The sequence below is a fragment of the Onychomys torridus genome, chromosome 9 (assembly GCF_903995425.1).
Source record: "Onychomys torridus chromosome 9, mOncTor1.1, whole genome shotgun sequence".
NCBI classification, from domain to species: domain Eukaryota; kingdom Metazoa; phylum Chordata; class Mammalia; order Rodentia; family Cricetidae; genus Onychomys; species Onychomys torridus.
The window spans coordinates 5,538,116-5,552,056 of NC_050451.1; the positions used below are offsets into that span (position 1 = coordinate 5,538,116).

At 37.0% G+C, this 13,941-nt stretch overlaps 1 protein-coding gene and 1 non-coding gene across 4 annotated transcripts in view; both read left to right on the plus strand.

The window, feature by feature from the left end:
- Positions 1–13,941, plus strand: part of Parg (poly(ADP-ribose) glycohydrolase) — a 114,256-nt gene that overhangs the window by 14,642 nt on the left and 85,673 nt on the right. For all 3 annotated transcript variants that reach the window (XM_036198836.1, XM_036198838.1, XM_036198837.1), the window contains exons 6-7: positions 82–165; positions 5,621–5,695. In XM_036198836.1, the coding sequence (XP_036054729.1) occupies positions 82–165; positions 5,621–5,695 (159 nt within the window). The remainder of the gene's footprint in view (positions 1–81; positions 166–5,620; positions 5,696–13,941) is intronic.
- Positions 8,558–8,682, plus strand: LOC118591682. The gene has a single exon (XR_004945979.1). It is a non-coding gene; the product is annotated as a small nucleolar RNA SNORA77 (small nucleolar RNA).

Sequence of the window (13,941 nt, forward strand, 5' to 3'; positions counted from 1 at the left end):
TTTAGCGCTTGTTTGGCTTTTGAATTTGTGATACAAAACACCTTAAAGTGCTTTGACCTTGCCTTTTTTTCCCCCTGTAAGAATGGTGAGCGAACTGCAGGGAGTCGGTGGGAACTCGTTCAGACTGCACTTCTCAACAGATTCACGAGGCCCCAGAACCTGAAGGTGTGTTCTTGCCCGACCCTATCTCCTATATCACTCTGAGAAGTAGGTCCTCCACTTGATCCCTCGGAGACATTTTTTGATCATAATAATCTAGATGACAGCAGTCTTCATATGCAGTGTTTGTTTCCTATCACTTTCTAGGAAGGCTCTTGAGAGTCACTAGGGTAGAAGAATTGAGAGCTGTAAATGACTTGCCTAGAGCCACATAGAATAATTTGGTAAACCAGCAATAGGACTTCAGTTTCTTGGTTCTCTGTCCAATTTCCTTCAGTTTAAGTCTCTTTTTTTGTTTGTTTTAAAATTATCATGCTTTCACAATGTGGTTAATAGGAAATCAAGAAAGAATAATGACCTCAGCATTTTTTGCCTAAAGGAAAACTGAGCCTGCCAATGATTAAAATATACATTAAATATTCTATTTTTATTGCCCTTATTACTTTAGGAGTTTAATTATTTATTAATCTTACATATGAGCAGCAATTTAATTTTTTATTTAAAAATTTTTTATTTAAGAGCATAGGGTAATCATTAGGTTTTCCCCGTAATATCTACAGTATGCATTAACATGCATATTTTCTTAGAGAATTATAGCCAAAAAAGCATAATGCTTATGTAAATAGTGGCACGGGTGTCTGTGCTTTATGAAAATGGTGTTGTTCGTTTCCTTTCAGAGGCTTGATTTGTTGTGGACATTCTTGAGTTTCATGTTTTCTACCAAATTAATTTTAAGCTTGTTATAGTTCCTGTGGGTTTTTTTTTCCTATTTTCTTTACATGAAAAACATTGGTACGTGTACAAGTACCTCTTTTGAACATTTTATCCCTTTCAAATAGCTTTTTGTTTTAGTTGTTGTTTGAGACAGGATTTTTGTGTAGCCCTGGCTGTCCTGTAACTGTTTATCAGGCTGACCTTGAGCTCACAGAGATCAACCTGCCTCTGCCTCCTGAGTGCTGGAATTAAAGGCATGTGACACCACCGCCCAGCTTCAAACAGCATTTAAAATCTTGTAGCAGATTCTTTAAATTGGCTCCTTTTAAATGAAAAGATGTTCAAGGTCTGTCAGTTATCTAAGGATGTTAATTTCATATGTGCAAACATAAAACTATATATAAACACTGGGTGGAGGTGGCAGCACTCAGGAAGTAGAGCCAGGTGGATTTCTGTGAGCTTGAGGCCAGCCTGGGCTACCAAGTGAGTTCCAAGAAAGGCGCCAAAGCTACACAGAGAAACCCTGTCTCGAAAAAGAAAAAAAAAGAAAAAAGAAAAAAACCCAAAAAACTACATATAATCTGACAAGCTCACACAATTCTCATGTAGGCATATTAGTTTGGGTTTTGTTTCATTTTAAGTAACAAACCGCATTTGATTCATGTTTGTGATCATGATGAAAACCATTTATAGTCAATATTTTCTTTATTTTGCATATCTTAAACCATTTATTCAAGCCCCAACTTGGATACTGAGAACTTTTTAAAATACTGAGTGCAGAAAAAAAAATGATTACTTTAGATTTAATCTTTCTCTTATAGTCTTAAACAGTTGATGGATATCAGTGTGTGCAACACTGGGATCTTTTTTTGCTAATTAACTTGCAAACTGACCTTTTTTGATCAGCTTGCAAATAGACATGATAGTGACCACTTTGATCCAGATTCTTTAGGGTCCCATTGTGTCCTGCTGCTGTCGATTATTAGAATTGTTTTTATCTGTTTAAAGCACCACTAACTTCCATCCCTGCTGTGTTTGGGCCTTTGTCTTCATGACCCAGACTCATACAGTTACAAATACTTTCTGAGGACACTGCCCAAGCGCCATTTGAAAAACACTGTCTTAGGTTCTTTCTGTCCTTCTGATAGGCCTATTTTTTTTAGGATTTTCATAATTTTTTCTACAAGAACACAGAATAATCAAAGCATTCTGAATTAGTTTACTTGGCTCCTCAGGGGTTTCTTAGTGTACCTTGATTACTCAAGGAAGGGCAATTGCTTTAATGTGGCATTCTCTTTAGTTTATTTTATCAACAGAACAAGGCCATCTGTCAGGATTTCTTATATCTGCTTAGGGTAATTTCTTTGTTCAAAGAATGATACCCGAAAGGAAAAAGTAAAGATCAAGCCTTGTGATTGTTATAATCCTTTTGCTATTTATTCATCCAGTGGTGGATTTGGGGAATTTAGGTATTCAAAGTTTAAAAGAGAAGCAGTATCCTCAGTACTATTTCTATTAATAGTGTGCTCGATAATTTGCACAGATAGGTCCTGTGTTTATTATTCTGAGCTAAAAAGAATTCGAGTAGTTGATGGCCAAACTAACACCCTGCCTTTCTAATGAAGAATTTGTGGTAGATACTTTTGAGTTTTGAAGACTAGAGTAAAAGTAAATCCCATCAGGCACTTATTAGCATTCCAAATGGGAAGATACCCATTTATCTAAGTTCCCTAATGTCTGGATTTTACCAGCTGTGGTTTGAAAATAACAAATCTTCGAGTCAGCATGGCCTCACTGCCGTGGTTCTAATCCCAGCACTCAGGTGTAACAGGAAGTTTGCTCTTCAGTTTGAGACTATTGGGAGCTACAAAATGATTTTCAAGTTAGCCTGAACCACATGTAAGACTGTGCCTCAGAAAAAGAAAGAAAAGAAAATTATGGCTATAATTAAACATGCTCAGGCTTTGTTTTTTTTTTTTTTTCTTGTAGTTATTCCTTAAACAATGGAGTATAATTATCTGTATAGCATTTACATTGATTTAGCGATTGTAAGTAACCCAAGTATAAAAGAGGATATGCCTGATTATATGCAAATACTATGCCACTTATATAAGAGATTTGAGCATACTCAGATTTTGGTATTCTGAAGGAGGCTTGAACCAATCTTCTACAGATATTTTGCAATAACTTTATTGGGGTTAAACTAATTATAAAACGTGATGAAGGATTTAGAAAATAAGCACTGTTTAAAATGTTTTCCTTATCAACTTTGAGGAATCATAAAAAAAAAAAAAAAGCACACTCTTTTGATGTGTTTAATTTGATGAGTTTTGATGTTTGTATCTACTGTTGAAGTCTCTACCAGTCAAGATTACTTACCGTCCCAGCACTCAGGAGGCAGAGGCAGGCGAATCTCTGTGAGTTCAAGGCCAGCCTGGTCTACAAAGCGAGTTCCAAGAAAGGCGCAAAGCTACACAGAGAAACCTTGTATGAAACCCTATATGAAAAACAAACAAACAAACAGACAAAAAAGATACTTACCATTTCAATTATCCCCAAGTTCTCCTTGCCCCTTTATAATTGCTTTTTGCCTTCTGCTCTGGCCTGAAATAGTTTGCTCTTTTTTCCACTATAGATTGGTTTATAAGTTACGTGAGAGGAATCTCATAATATGTTTGCTGTGGCATTTGATTTAAATGAAGAATTTTGAGATTGACCATGTGATTAAGTGTATGCGTACATCATTTGTCCATTTATCTGTTTGTAGACATTGCTATTTACCATATCATATAACATTTTTAAACCAGATACCAAAGACTAGAAATATTTCTTTAGACATCTTTTAACTCTTAACAGAAATGTTATTTTATGGCTTATGAGAAAAAAATAAAAGGTTTTACTTCTTATTGTATGGTTAATGTTTTTCTTTTCTGAAGGAACTTGGATATCCCTTGATTCCAAGTAAATATGGTATATTTTTGTAGATTCAGACTTTATTGTAGTTACTTGTTCATTGTGTAACATGAAATATTTTCCAGGAAGCTTTTTATAAATTTTTTAGTGATAGAGCAGTTTGGAACCTTTATAGTAATAATTTAGCAGAGTTTTAGACTTGTATATTTCTTCAGAAAAAATATTGAATTATCAATATAATTGTTTATAAATTCTACTTATAATGTATTAATGGTATAATGACAGAAGTAGATATTTAAAAGAATGGGATAAGATCTAATTATAAATAATAGTTTCTTCTGTGAAACTAATGGATTGCTTTTTGCTTATCTTAACTGCAGAAACCCAGTGTATAGTATTATTTACTCAGATAGTGAAAACTTAAATCCAGTAGATGGCATAGTTTGACCTACCATTCCATATAAATATATAACTGGTATGAACTGCTAGACTTTGTATCACCATACAAAGTTCTTTACAGCTGTGTTGATTTCTGGGATAAGGTAAAAATATGTTACTTCTTTGGCTGTAAAGTAATTCAACTCTGTAAGAGGATTTGAGAAAAGTATATATAATTTTTCTATACTAGCAAAGTTATATTTTGTAGTTTATGAAAACAGTGGATAGTAGGGGCTAGAGAGATGGATCAGTCAGAAAAGTTCTTGCTATGCAAGCATGAGGGCCTGAATTTACATCCCCAGCACCCATTTTAAAAGCCTGAGTCTAGGGGTTGGGGATTTAGCTCAGTGGTAGAGCGCTTGCCTAGCAAGAGCAAGGCCCTGGGTTTGGTCCTCAGCTCCAGAAAAAAAAGAAAGAAAGAAAGAAAGGAAGGAAGGAAGGAAGGAAGGAAGGAAGGAAGGAAGGAAGGAAGGAAGGAAGGAAGGAGAGAGAGAAAGAAAGAAAGAAAGAAAGAAAGAAAGAAAGAAAGAAAGAAAGAAAGAAAGAAAGAAAGAAAGAAAACAAATAAAAGCCTGAGTCTGTATCTATAACTCCAGTGCTTAGGGAGATGGAGACAGGCAGATCCCTGGAGCTTTTCCCAGCTAGTGTAGTCCATTAATTAGTTCTGGGTCATTGAGAGACCCTGTCTCAACAACTAAGGTGAAGAACACCTGTAAAAGATACTGAACATGGACCTTTGGCCTCTACACCATACATGCACATACTTATACACTCACGCACAGGAACATAATGAATGCACACAACCATGTACACACCCACACACAGTAGCCATAAGTAAGGGGAAAAAAAAATACCATTTTGTACTTTAAGACGCTGTTCTTCAATCGTTTTTCCTTTTAAACATTTCCTTCCTTTATTCCCTCCATATGTTATTTTAGTGCTACAAGTAGCTGTATATCTCTGTGTGAGAATATGTAAATGTATAAAGTATATATAACTGTATGTATGTGATGTTACTGAATATCTTATACGTGTGTGTATGCACACAGAGAAACATATATACACACACAACATATATCAACCACAAACCATTGTAATCTCTTTATTTTTTTAATTCCTTAAGGTCTGATTTTGGCCCAGTTGGAATGCATTGCCCACATTTAGAATGCGTGCTTTAGGGTAGTTATGTTTTCCTCCCATTACTTAACATACCTAATCTCATTTTTCTTACGGGAATAATAAATTACTGTGCATTCTCTTTGTCCATAGCTTCTAATGTGGAGTAGTTAATGTCAGAAGGAAGCGTGCTTAGCATTAAGAAGTTTGCAGGAAGCAATTTGTAAAAGATAACTTATATGACTATGCCATGAGATTTTTGTTTCTGTTTTTTCCATAGGATGCTATTCTGAAATACAATGTGGCATATTCTAAGAAATGGGACTTTACAGCTTTGGTTGATTTCTGGGATAAGGTAAAAGTGTGCTTATTTCTTTGGCTGTAACATGATACTACTTTTTAAGAGGACCTGAAAAAAGTACATATAATTTTTCATTATCAACAATATTTTAATGATTTTCCAAATGTTTAATTTAGGTAGATAATTTGGTACTGAAATTGAATTTTGTCTTATTCCCTTGTTAATAGTATTTTTTATTATGTTGTTAATACTATTACCATCATTATCAATGTGTTTATCTGTTCCATGACTAGATATTTTCCCCCTTTTGGATTTTTAGACAGTGTCTCAAAATTTTTTAGCCTAGCATGAACTGACTTTTTGGAGCCCATTCCCTGTGGTGGGATGCCTTGCTCAGCCTTGATACAATGGGGAGGGGCTAGGCTCTCCTTCAACTTGGTATGCCAGACTTTGTTGACTACCATGGGAGGCCTTACCCCCTCTGAGGAGTGGATGGGGGTAGAGTGGGAGGGAGGTGAGGAGGCGGGAGAAGGGGAAGGAGGGGGAACTGGGGTTGGTATGTAAAGTGAAAAAATTTTAATAAATAAATATATTTTAAAAAATTTTTTTAGCCTAGGCTGCCCTCAAACTCCTAACAGCCCTGCCTAGTCTCCTGAATGCTCACAAATGTATTATGACGTGATACATAAAAATCACTACTATGCAAATATATAGGTTGTTAAATTTTACCTTGTTATCATCTGCACTATAGTGAAGTGTGTACGTGTAATTACATAGTAGTAACATGTTGTGCTATAAGTATGTGTGTATATATTCCCATAGTTCAGATTGTTTCTTTAGATAATCCCAGAAAGTAGATGTTGAGGTGAAAAGATACAAAAGCATATGGCTCTTCCTAGTATGCACATGTGTTGTAAAGTAATTTTCTGAAGCTACTGCAACTTTCTATGCCCTCAGTGTGGTAAGAGCATCACTTTATAGCTACCAGCAGAAAAATGAACAGCAGCATCTCTCTGTAAAAAATGGCAGGAAACTTCACATTGCATTTTGGAGTGAGGTGTAGTGGTATGTGTTTATCATCTTAACACTAAAGAGGCTGAGGCAGGAAGGAGGATTGCCAGTTAAGGGCAGCCTGGTTATACAAAGAGAGATCTACTTGATCCTGAACTATGCAGAAATAGGAAGTAATTTATTTAAGACGTTTAGGTGGTTTCCTTTTTTTTTTTTTTTTTTATTGAAATTGCTTTGAATTTTCATTCATTTTTGCATGAACATGAATTTTGTTGCTTTGTGGTAAATATCCCAAAGTACAGTTGCTAAGATGTTTTTAAGTGTATTTTTTAGTTTTAGAAGATACTGCCAAACTACTTACCAAAAAGAGCTGTCCCAAACAATGGCATTATACTTTTGCTAAGTAATTAAGTTTCCACTTAGATACTTTTATATATAATCTTTTAAAAATTATATAAAGTTTGAGTTGTTTGCATTTCCCATGTTATTTCGAATCCTTTCAATTATTTATGCTTCATTTGCTAATAATAGAAACAAAATTGTTCTTAAACTATTATAAATTAAAATATGTTTAATACTCCACAGTTTGGTTATATAAGAGGGAATAGTTGTTAAACTGTGAACATGGACTACGTAGTTACTTCATGTTAGAGTCTTTTCCTCCCTAACTGTCTTTCAGGTAAATAATTTTGAGGTAATTAAAATCATTATTAATTTTCCATTTCACAAATGAGTAGCTGCAATTTCAAGATGGGCTGGTTGATCCATGGTGACATAGTTTATCCCTGGTGGGAACCAACTAACCTAGTCACATGTAGTTGTCCTATGATTTCCCTCTGCACATAGCTTGCTCCCTGACTGCTGCCTCGTTTTCTAAACAACTGATAAAGTCCCTTCCACCTTTCTTTTAAAAGTCTGTTTCTCTAGACTTAGACTTTTCTGTATACCCACTCTAAAATGAGGTCACACACTCTTTTCTTTTTCATTTCTATGACAGATGCCTTAGTTTATCTTTTGGAACTCTCTTAACTCTATTTTTGAACTCTTGGCATCATATAGTGGTTAAAGCATTCCTGATAGAGATTTGAAGATCTTGACCTCTGTGTCTCCTGGAGCACACAGTACAGTGAGTGCCTTCTGTGTCTGTCAGGCACTCTGGACATTCACGGTCTTGGTTTCAGATGTGACCATGTGGTCGGACTGGTTTTCAGAGTTACCACTATCAGGAGAATACTAGATAAAAAATGCTTTAAGTGAGAAAAGAGTGAGATGTTTGTGATTTCTGTTACCAATCCCTCCCATGCACATAACACCCTCAAATACAATGACCTCCTGTGACATTTCTGGCATTTCTCTCCTGTGACATTAATAGATTAAGAATCTCTTTTCTCTAGGCCTTCTGACAGTGATGCAGATGAAAGTAGTCGACTCCTGTGTCAGGGGCCAGAGAGGACTATTATCTAAAACTTCATGTTCACACTGTGTCTTGGAAGAGCCCTGAAGTAGGAAAATGCAGATGACACAGGAGGCCGAGCACTGCTGTCTTTGTTTTCCAGAAGGGTGTAATGATCACAGACATTATCTATAAGACTGAATGTTGCACTTTTGTGACTTCAGAGTTATTGTATATCAGCATCCTGGAGGCCTTGTTAAAACATAGAATGCTGCCCACTGCCCTCCTCATGGTTCCAACTTAAAAAGTTATTCTGCAGACTTAAAACTGCATGTTTGTATCAGGTTCCAGAGGTCACATTAGACACTGATGGCTCTATAGTATTAGACAACTTATCTTATTCTTTTGCATGCAAGAGGCCAAATAACCACTTTGATTGCTGTTCAGCGATGCTTTAAGGATCTAAGGTAAGCATTATATCTGAAGCCACTCTTTAAAATTCTAGAATGCTTGCAGATTCACTCTGCTCATGGCTGCAGCTCCAGTCTTGTGCTTTTTCTGTCTGCTAGAGAAACATTCCAGGATGTTGTGGCTGACACTACGTATCGGGGCAATGCAGCTTCGGGGGGACACAGTTGGAAAAGAAAAAGAAAAAGAAAAAAATTTTCTAGAATGCCAATCCAGTGATTCTGTCGTAGGAACATTGAATGTGGATTTTTAATGTTTTTAAAAATGAACAAATATGTTAATTTCTAAACTTTACATCATTGGCTATTTTTATAGAATAGAATCTAGCAATATAATTATCAAGTCAAAGTATATTATGATTTAAATGTGGAATGTTTGCACAGACCCTTTTTGAACACTTGGTTCCAAGCTGGTATTTATTACTGTTTTGAGAGGTTGTGGGCCCTTTTGGGTGTGAAGATGGCTGGCAGATACAGGGCCATAGAGGTAGGGCTTAGAGGCATGGAGATGGTAACATGTCATTTTTTCACCTCTGGGGCCACAACTCTGAGCTGATCTTACCACGCATGCCATCCCGGCCTTGGTAGGCGATGCCTTCTGAAGCCACAAGCCAAATCAAATCTTCCCTTCAGTTGTGCCTTGTTATGTATTTTATTTCAGGACTGAGAAAAGTAAATGATGCAGAACATTGGCCCTAGGAATGGAGGCATTTCTGCTATAAATCAGACTGCGGGGCCTTTGGAATCATTTGTAGGAGAAATGAGAAAGAGTTTGAAGCTGTGGGCTCGAGAAGCCCTGGTGTGCGTGGAACTGCTGTAATGGGGCAGTCCAGTGGTAGTGCAAAAGACCAGAATGCTGGAGGAAGTGCAGCAGGAAAGACTGTTCATGAGGTTATCAGGAACAGGACTCTTGTGGGAACTGCACTAGAAAAGCCATTTTTGTTAGATCCAGGCAAAGAGTTTGACCACAGTGTGTTGGGTCCTGAAAACTGAGTGAAGACATTAAAAAATAATGGACTAAGGAAATTTGAAGACAGCATAGCATTCAGGTTGTGGTATAATTATTTCTCAATGTGTTTGGTGAGGTTTATAATGAAAATTCAAAGCAAAACCTGGGGCAGAAAGATATGAGAAAATGTGTAGGAAAGAGTGAATTGGGTTAAAGTTGTAGAAGATTGAGTATTATTAAAGTCTTACTACTGGGACAATAGAAAAGATGCCTTGAGGACAAGAACCCAGCTATTGATGCTTTAGCTTATAAAAATGCAAATTCATTTCAAAGGAGAATTCCTGAACAAAGAGAGTGTTCTGGGCATCCTGCTTAATCAGGACTCCCCAGGACCATATTTCCCCAGGTTCATCCAGAGAACCATTCAAATACCATTGCAGCTTGTGGTAGAAGGGGCTAGGCTACAATTTTAGCTAGGAGCATAACTTAGTGTTTTCTGCATGAGCTACTTTTGCAGGCATGCAGGATGCAAAAGCTAGAGGTTTGTGGAGAGATGCATGAAGGTTCCAGAAAACCGTCTGAGCCATCTGCGGGTAGCAGTCAGATTCGCTGTATGGGTGTCCTATATGTAAAGCTGTAAAGGTAGAGCCCAAGTTGTAGTGGAGGTATGTTATAGATGCCAGGAATGTGGGATATCCATTTAGGAAAGCTATTGGCACTGAGTGTGATTCCAGAGTTGTTAGAGTCAAAGCCTGGGCCCTGGTAGCACTGGCAAACCAGACTCAGCCACCCATCGTTAATAGGCTAGTTACAGAGGAAAGGATAGTAAAAAGCAAAGGAAGGAGATATATTCAGTGTTGCCATATCAGGAAGAGGAACTAACAAGTTCAGTGACTATTTTTCCCTTAAGTCCATCTTCAGGGTCCTGATGTGAGGTTTACGTTAAGTAGGGGTCAAGAGGTATGCATAATTAAGCAGTCTAGTTCAAGGAGTGGTGCTGTCCATTACTGACTCACCATTCTATAGGCTCTAGTAGCTCTTGCAAGATAGTCTGACAAGTCAGAACTGAAATCTGGGTGACAAGTTCCTTCCAGACAACACCAGGCTTCAACTTTTTCTTTCCCCTACCATGAGATTCCTTGGAAGATACCAATTCTTTGTGGATTGTTATTTCAATACTTTAATAGCCAAAGGGAGGGACAAGGCATAAAATCTCTTTAGACTATCTTCATTCTGCCCTAAAAGATATTACAAGTGGAATTACAGGCATCCGAGCTAGAGGGGCAAGCTGCAGAAGCCATGGGCACAGATAATGCCAATATGAGCCCCGGACACTGGATGTAGAGCTAGAGGGTTTGACTCTTGCCATCTTGTGTTTCAGTCTTGTGCTTGTGCCCCTGTTCTTCTGGTTTGAATTGGATTGTTTATTCTACTAACATTTTATGTTGAAAATGCTTGTTTGGATTTTACAGGATCTCACAATTAAAAGATCACCTTAACTTTTCAGAGATTTTGGTCTTTGGTGTTTGGAATAGTGTTGGAACTGGAAGACTGGGGATTTGTGAAGTTGAACTAAATACATTTTGCATTATGAGCTGTCCATGAGTTAGCTTATGGAGTCCAAAGGCAGAATGTTATATTTGAATGTGAAATTCTTCCATAGAGTCAAGTTTTTTTTAATACTGGTTTCCCTAGCTTGTAGCCCTGTTTAGGGAGGTTGTGGAACCTGTTTGACATTGGATCTAGCTACCAGACATAGGGCTATAAAGGTAAAGCTTATGGATAACAACCTTGTCTTAGTTCTCTCCTGAGGCACTTTCTGCTTCCTGTCTCACATTCCCACTGCCCCAGCCAGTAGCTGCCCCCACAGCCACGTTACTTGTGTAGTGGACTGTATCCTCTCAAACTGTGTGCCAAAATCAGTCCATTCTCCCTTAAATGCTTCTTGCCATAGCTAAGACAAGTGGCTAATAAAAAGGTTATGTGGATTTTGAAGACTTAGATGATATGTCAATTTCTATTTCCAAAAGGCGGTTCTAGGTTCCAGTTCTCACCAGCAGCGTATGAGAATCTTTTATCACCATGCCTTCCTCAGTGTACTTAGCTATCAAAGTATGAAAGTATATATAAGCATTCTGTACAATGTACTTAGGGTAAGGGCTTAGTGAGTTTGTTGGGTTGCTGCCTGACAAAATGCACCTAAAGGTATTTGATATATTACTGAGGAAAGCACATTTTAGCTAGGACAGAGTTATCTGTTATCAGTTATTGGGGCCTGGAGAGATGGCTCAGCAGTTAAGAGCACTGGCTGTTCTTTCAGAAGACCCAGGTTCTATTCCCAGCACCCACATGGCAGCTTACAACTGTCTGCAACTCCAGTTCCAAGGTATCTGATACTTTCACACCAGTGCACATAAAATCAAGTTAAATAAATTATTAAAAATATATAAATAAAATAATTTTATCAGTTATAATATCAATGTGATGTGAAACTTCTGATTTAAATGATATGACTTCTCAGACTAAATAATTTTAATATTATTGGGATTTATAATTAGATTATAAAGTTGACAGCTTGCTTTTAAAAGTTTGAGATTCTTCTCCTATGTATATCTTCTACGTAGTACAGTTTTCACAGACCTGAAGAAATTCTTCAATTGCTTTTAGGGAAAAAAAGAAAAAAGAAACTTTTTATACTGTTTATTGAAGACCTCCATAAAAGGAATTGCCACTTATTGAATTCTTACTGTTTTGAAATTTAAATAGAATACTCCAATTTAGAGGAAACTATAAACAGGTTTTAAGATATGTACTTGAAATGGGAATAGATTTGAATTTGGTCAGTTCCTAAACAAAGCAGTAACTATTTATTGGATATAGGAGTGATTATTAGACTTCATGACTGTGTACTTTTCTATTGTAATAATATTTATCTTAGTTAGGGTTTCTATTACTGTGAAGAGACACCATGACCGTGGCAACTTTTATAAGGAAAACATTTAATTGAGGGGGCTTGCTTACAGTTTCAAAGGTTCAGTCCATTATCATCATGGCAGGGGACATGGTGGCATGCAGGCCGACATGGTGCTGGAAAAGTATATCTTGATGCTGAGAGTCATATATCTTGTAGGCAACAGGAATTTGACTGAAACACTGGGCGATATCCTGACCATAGGAAACCTCATACCCCACCCCCACAGTGACACACTTCCTCCAACAAGGCCATACCCGCTCCAACAAAGCCACACCTCCTAATAGTGCCACGCACTATGAGATTATGGGGGCCAATTACATTCAAACTACCACAATGTTTATCCCCTAAAGAACACTAAATATCTTTTTACATAATGCACTGTATTATATAAGATAAAGAATTGCTTGTCAGCTTTATCATTAGAAAGGGACATTGGACATATCCATAAATGAATATAATAATTAAGCAGCATAGCAGAATGAATGTTCTATTAGAATAGGGCCTGGTGTGCCATGAAAGGACAATTTCAGAATTGTATTTAGAGTCAATAGACAAATAGAGAACATACCACTTGGTTAGTTCAGAGTATAAAAGATACAGTTAAAGGAAATACATCTATTATATGAATAGCAAGTTAATGACTTCATTGTCTATTTTGATAGGGTTTAAAATCACCTAGCGACAAGCCTCTAGGCATGCTTGTGAAGGGTTAGTTAGTTTAAGTTAGTTCTAGAGGAAACTGTAACATTAAGTGGTCCTGAATAAGAGAGAAGGCAAACTAAGCAATAACATTTATCATTCTCCATGTTTTGACTGTGGTTGCAGGACAGTTATGTGTCTGAAGACTACTGCCCTGGTTTACTTCCCCATCATGATGGATTGTCCCCTTGAACTGGGAGCCCAAACGCTGCTTTCCTCAAGCTGCTTTGTCAGGGATTTTGCAGCAGAGGAAAGTAGTATGGAGATGTTGGAGCTGTTGCTGTTATACAACTGTATTGTTCTTAGGCCATCGGAATTGACTTGTGGGAGAAAGTGAAAGAGTTTAGAACTTTGGGCTGGAAATCTCTTGACTACTATAAGCAGAGCTTAATGGGTCATTTTGTTAGGAGCTTTGGAGACAAAAACATGAAAAATACAGACAGTGTAGGTCTGGCTTGTGAAGTTTTATCAGGGAACAAAGACTGTAATAACTGGGTTAAGGAACAGTGGGTGTTCTGGTAATGAATCTGCTATGCTCTTACTGAATCCTGAAAGGTTGAGTGAGGCTGAATTTAAAGGTAATGGGCTAGTTAGTTTGGCAAATAAAATTTGAAGACAGGATAGCCCTCAGGCTGTGGCATGATTACAGCTCATTGTCTTATCCAAGTCTGTGAGAGAGTAAAAAGTAGATCATAAAGATAAGAAAAATGTGACATTTGTCAAGGAAAGAAAATCGAACTTTTTGGACAAGGAGAGTGTAGATGAAGATCTGTAAATTTTTTTTTAAAGATTTATTTATTTATTGTG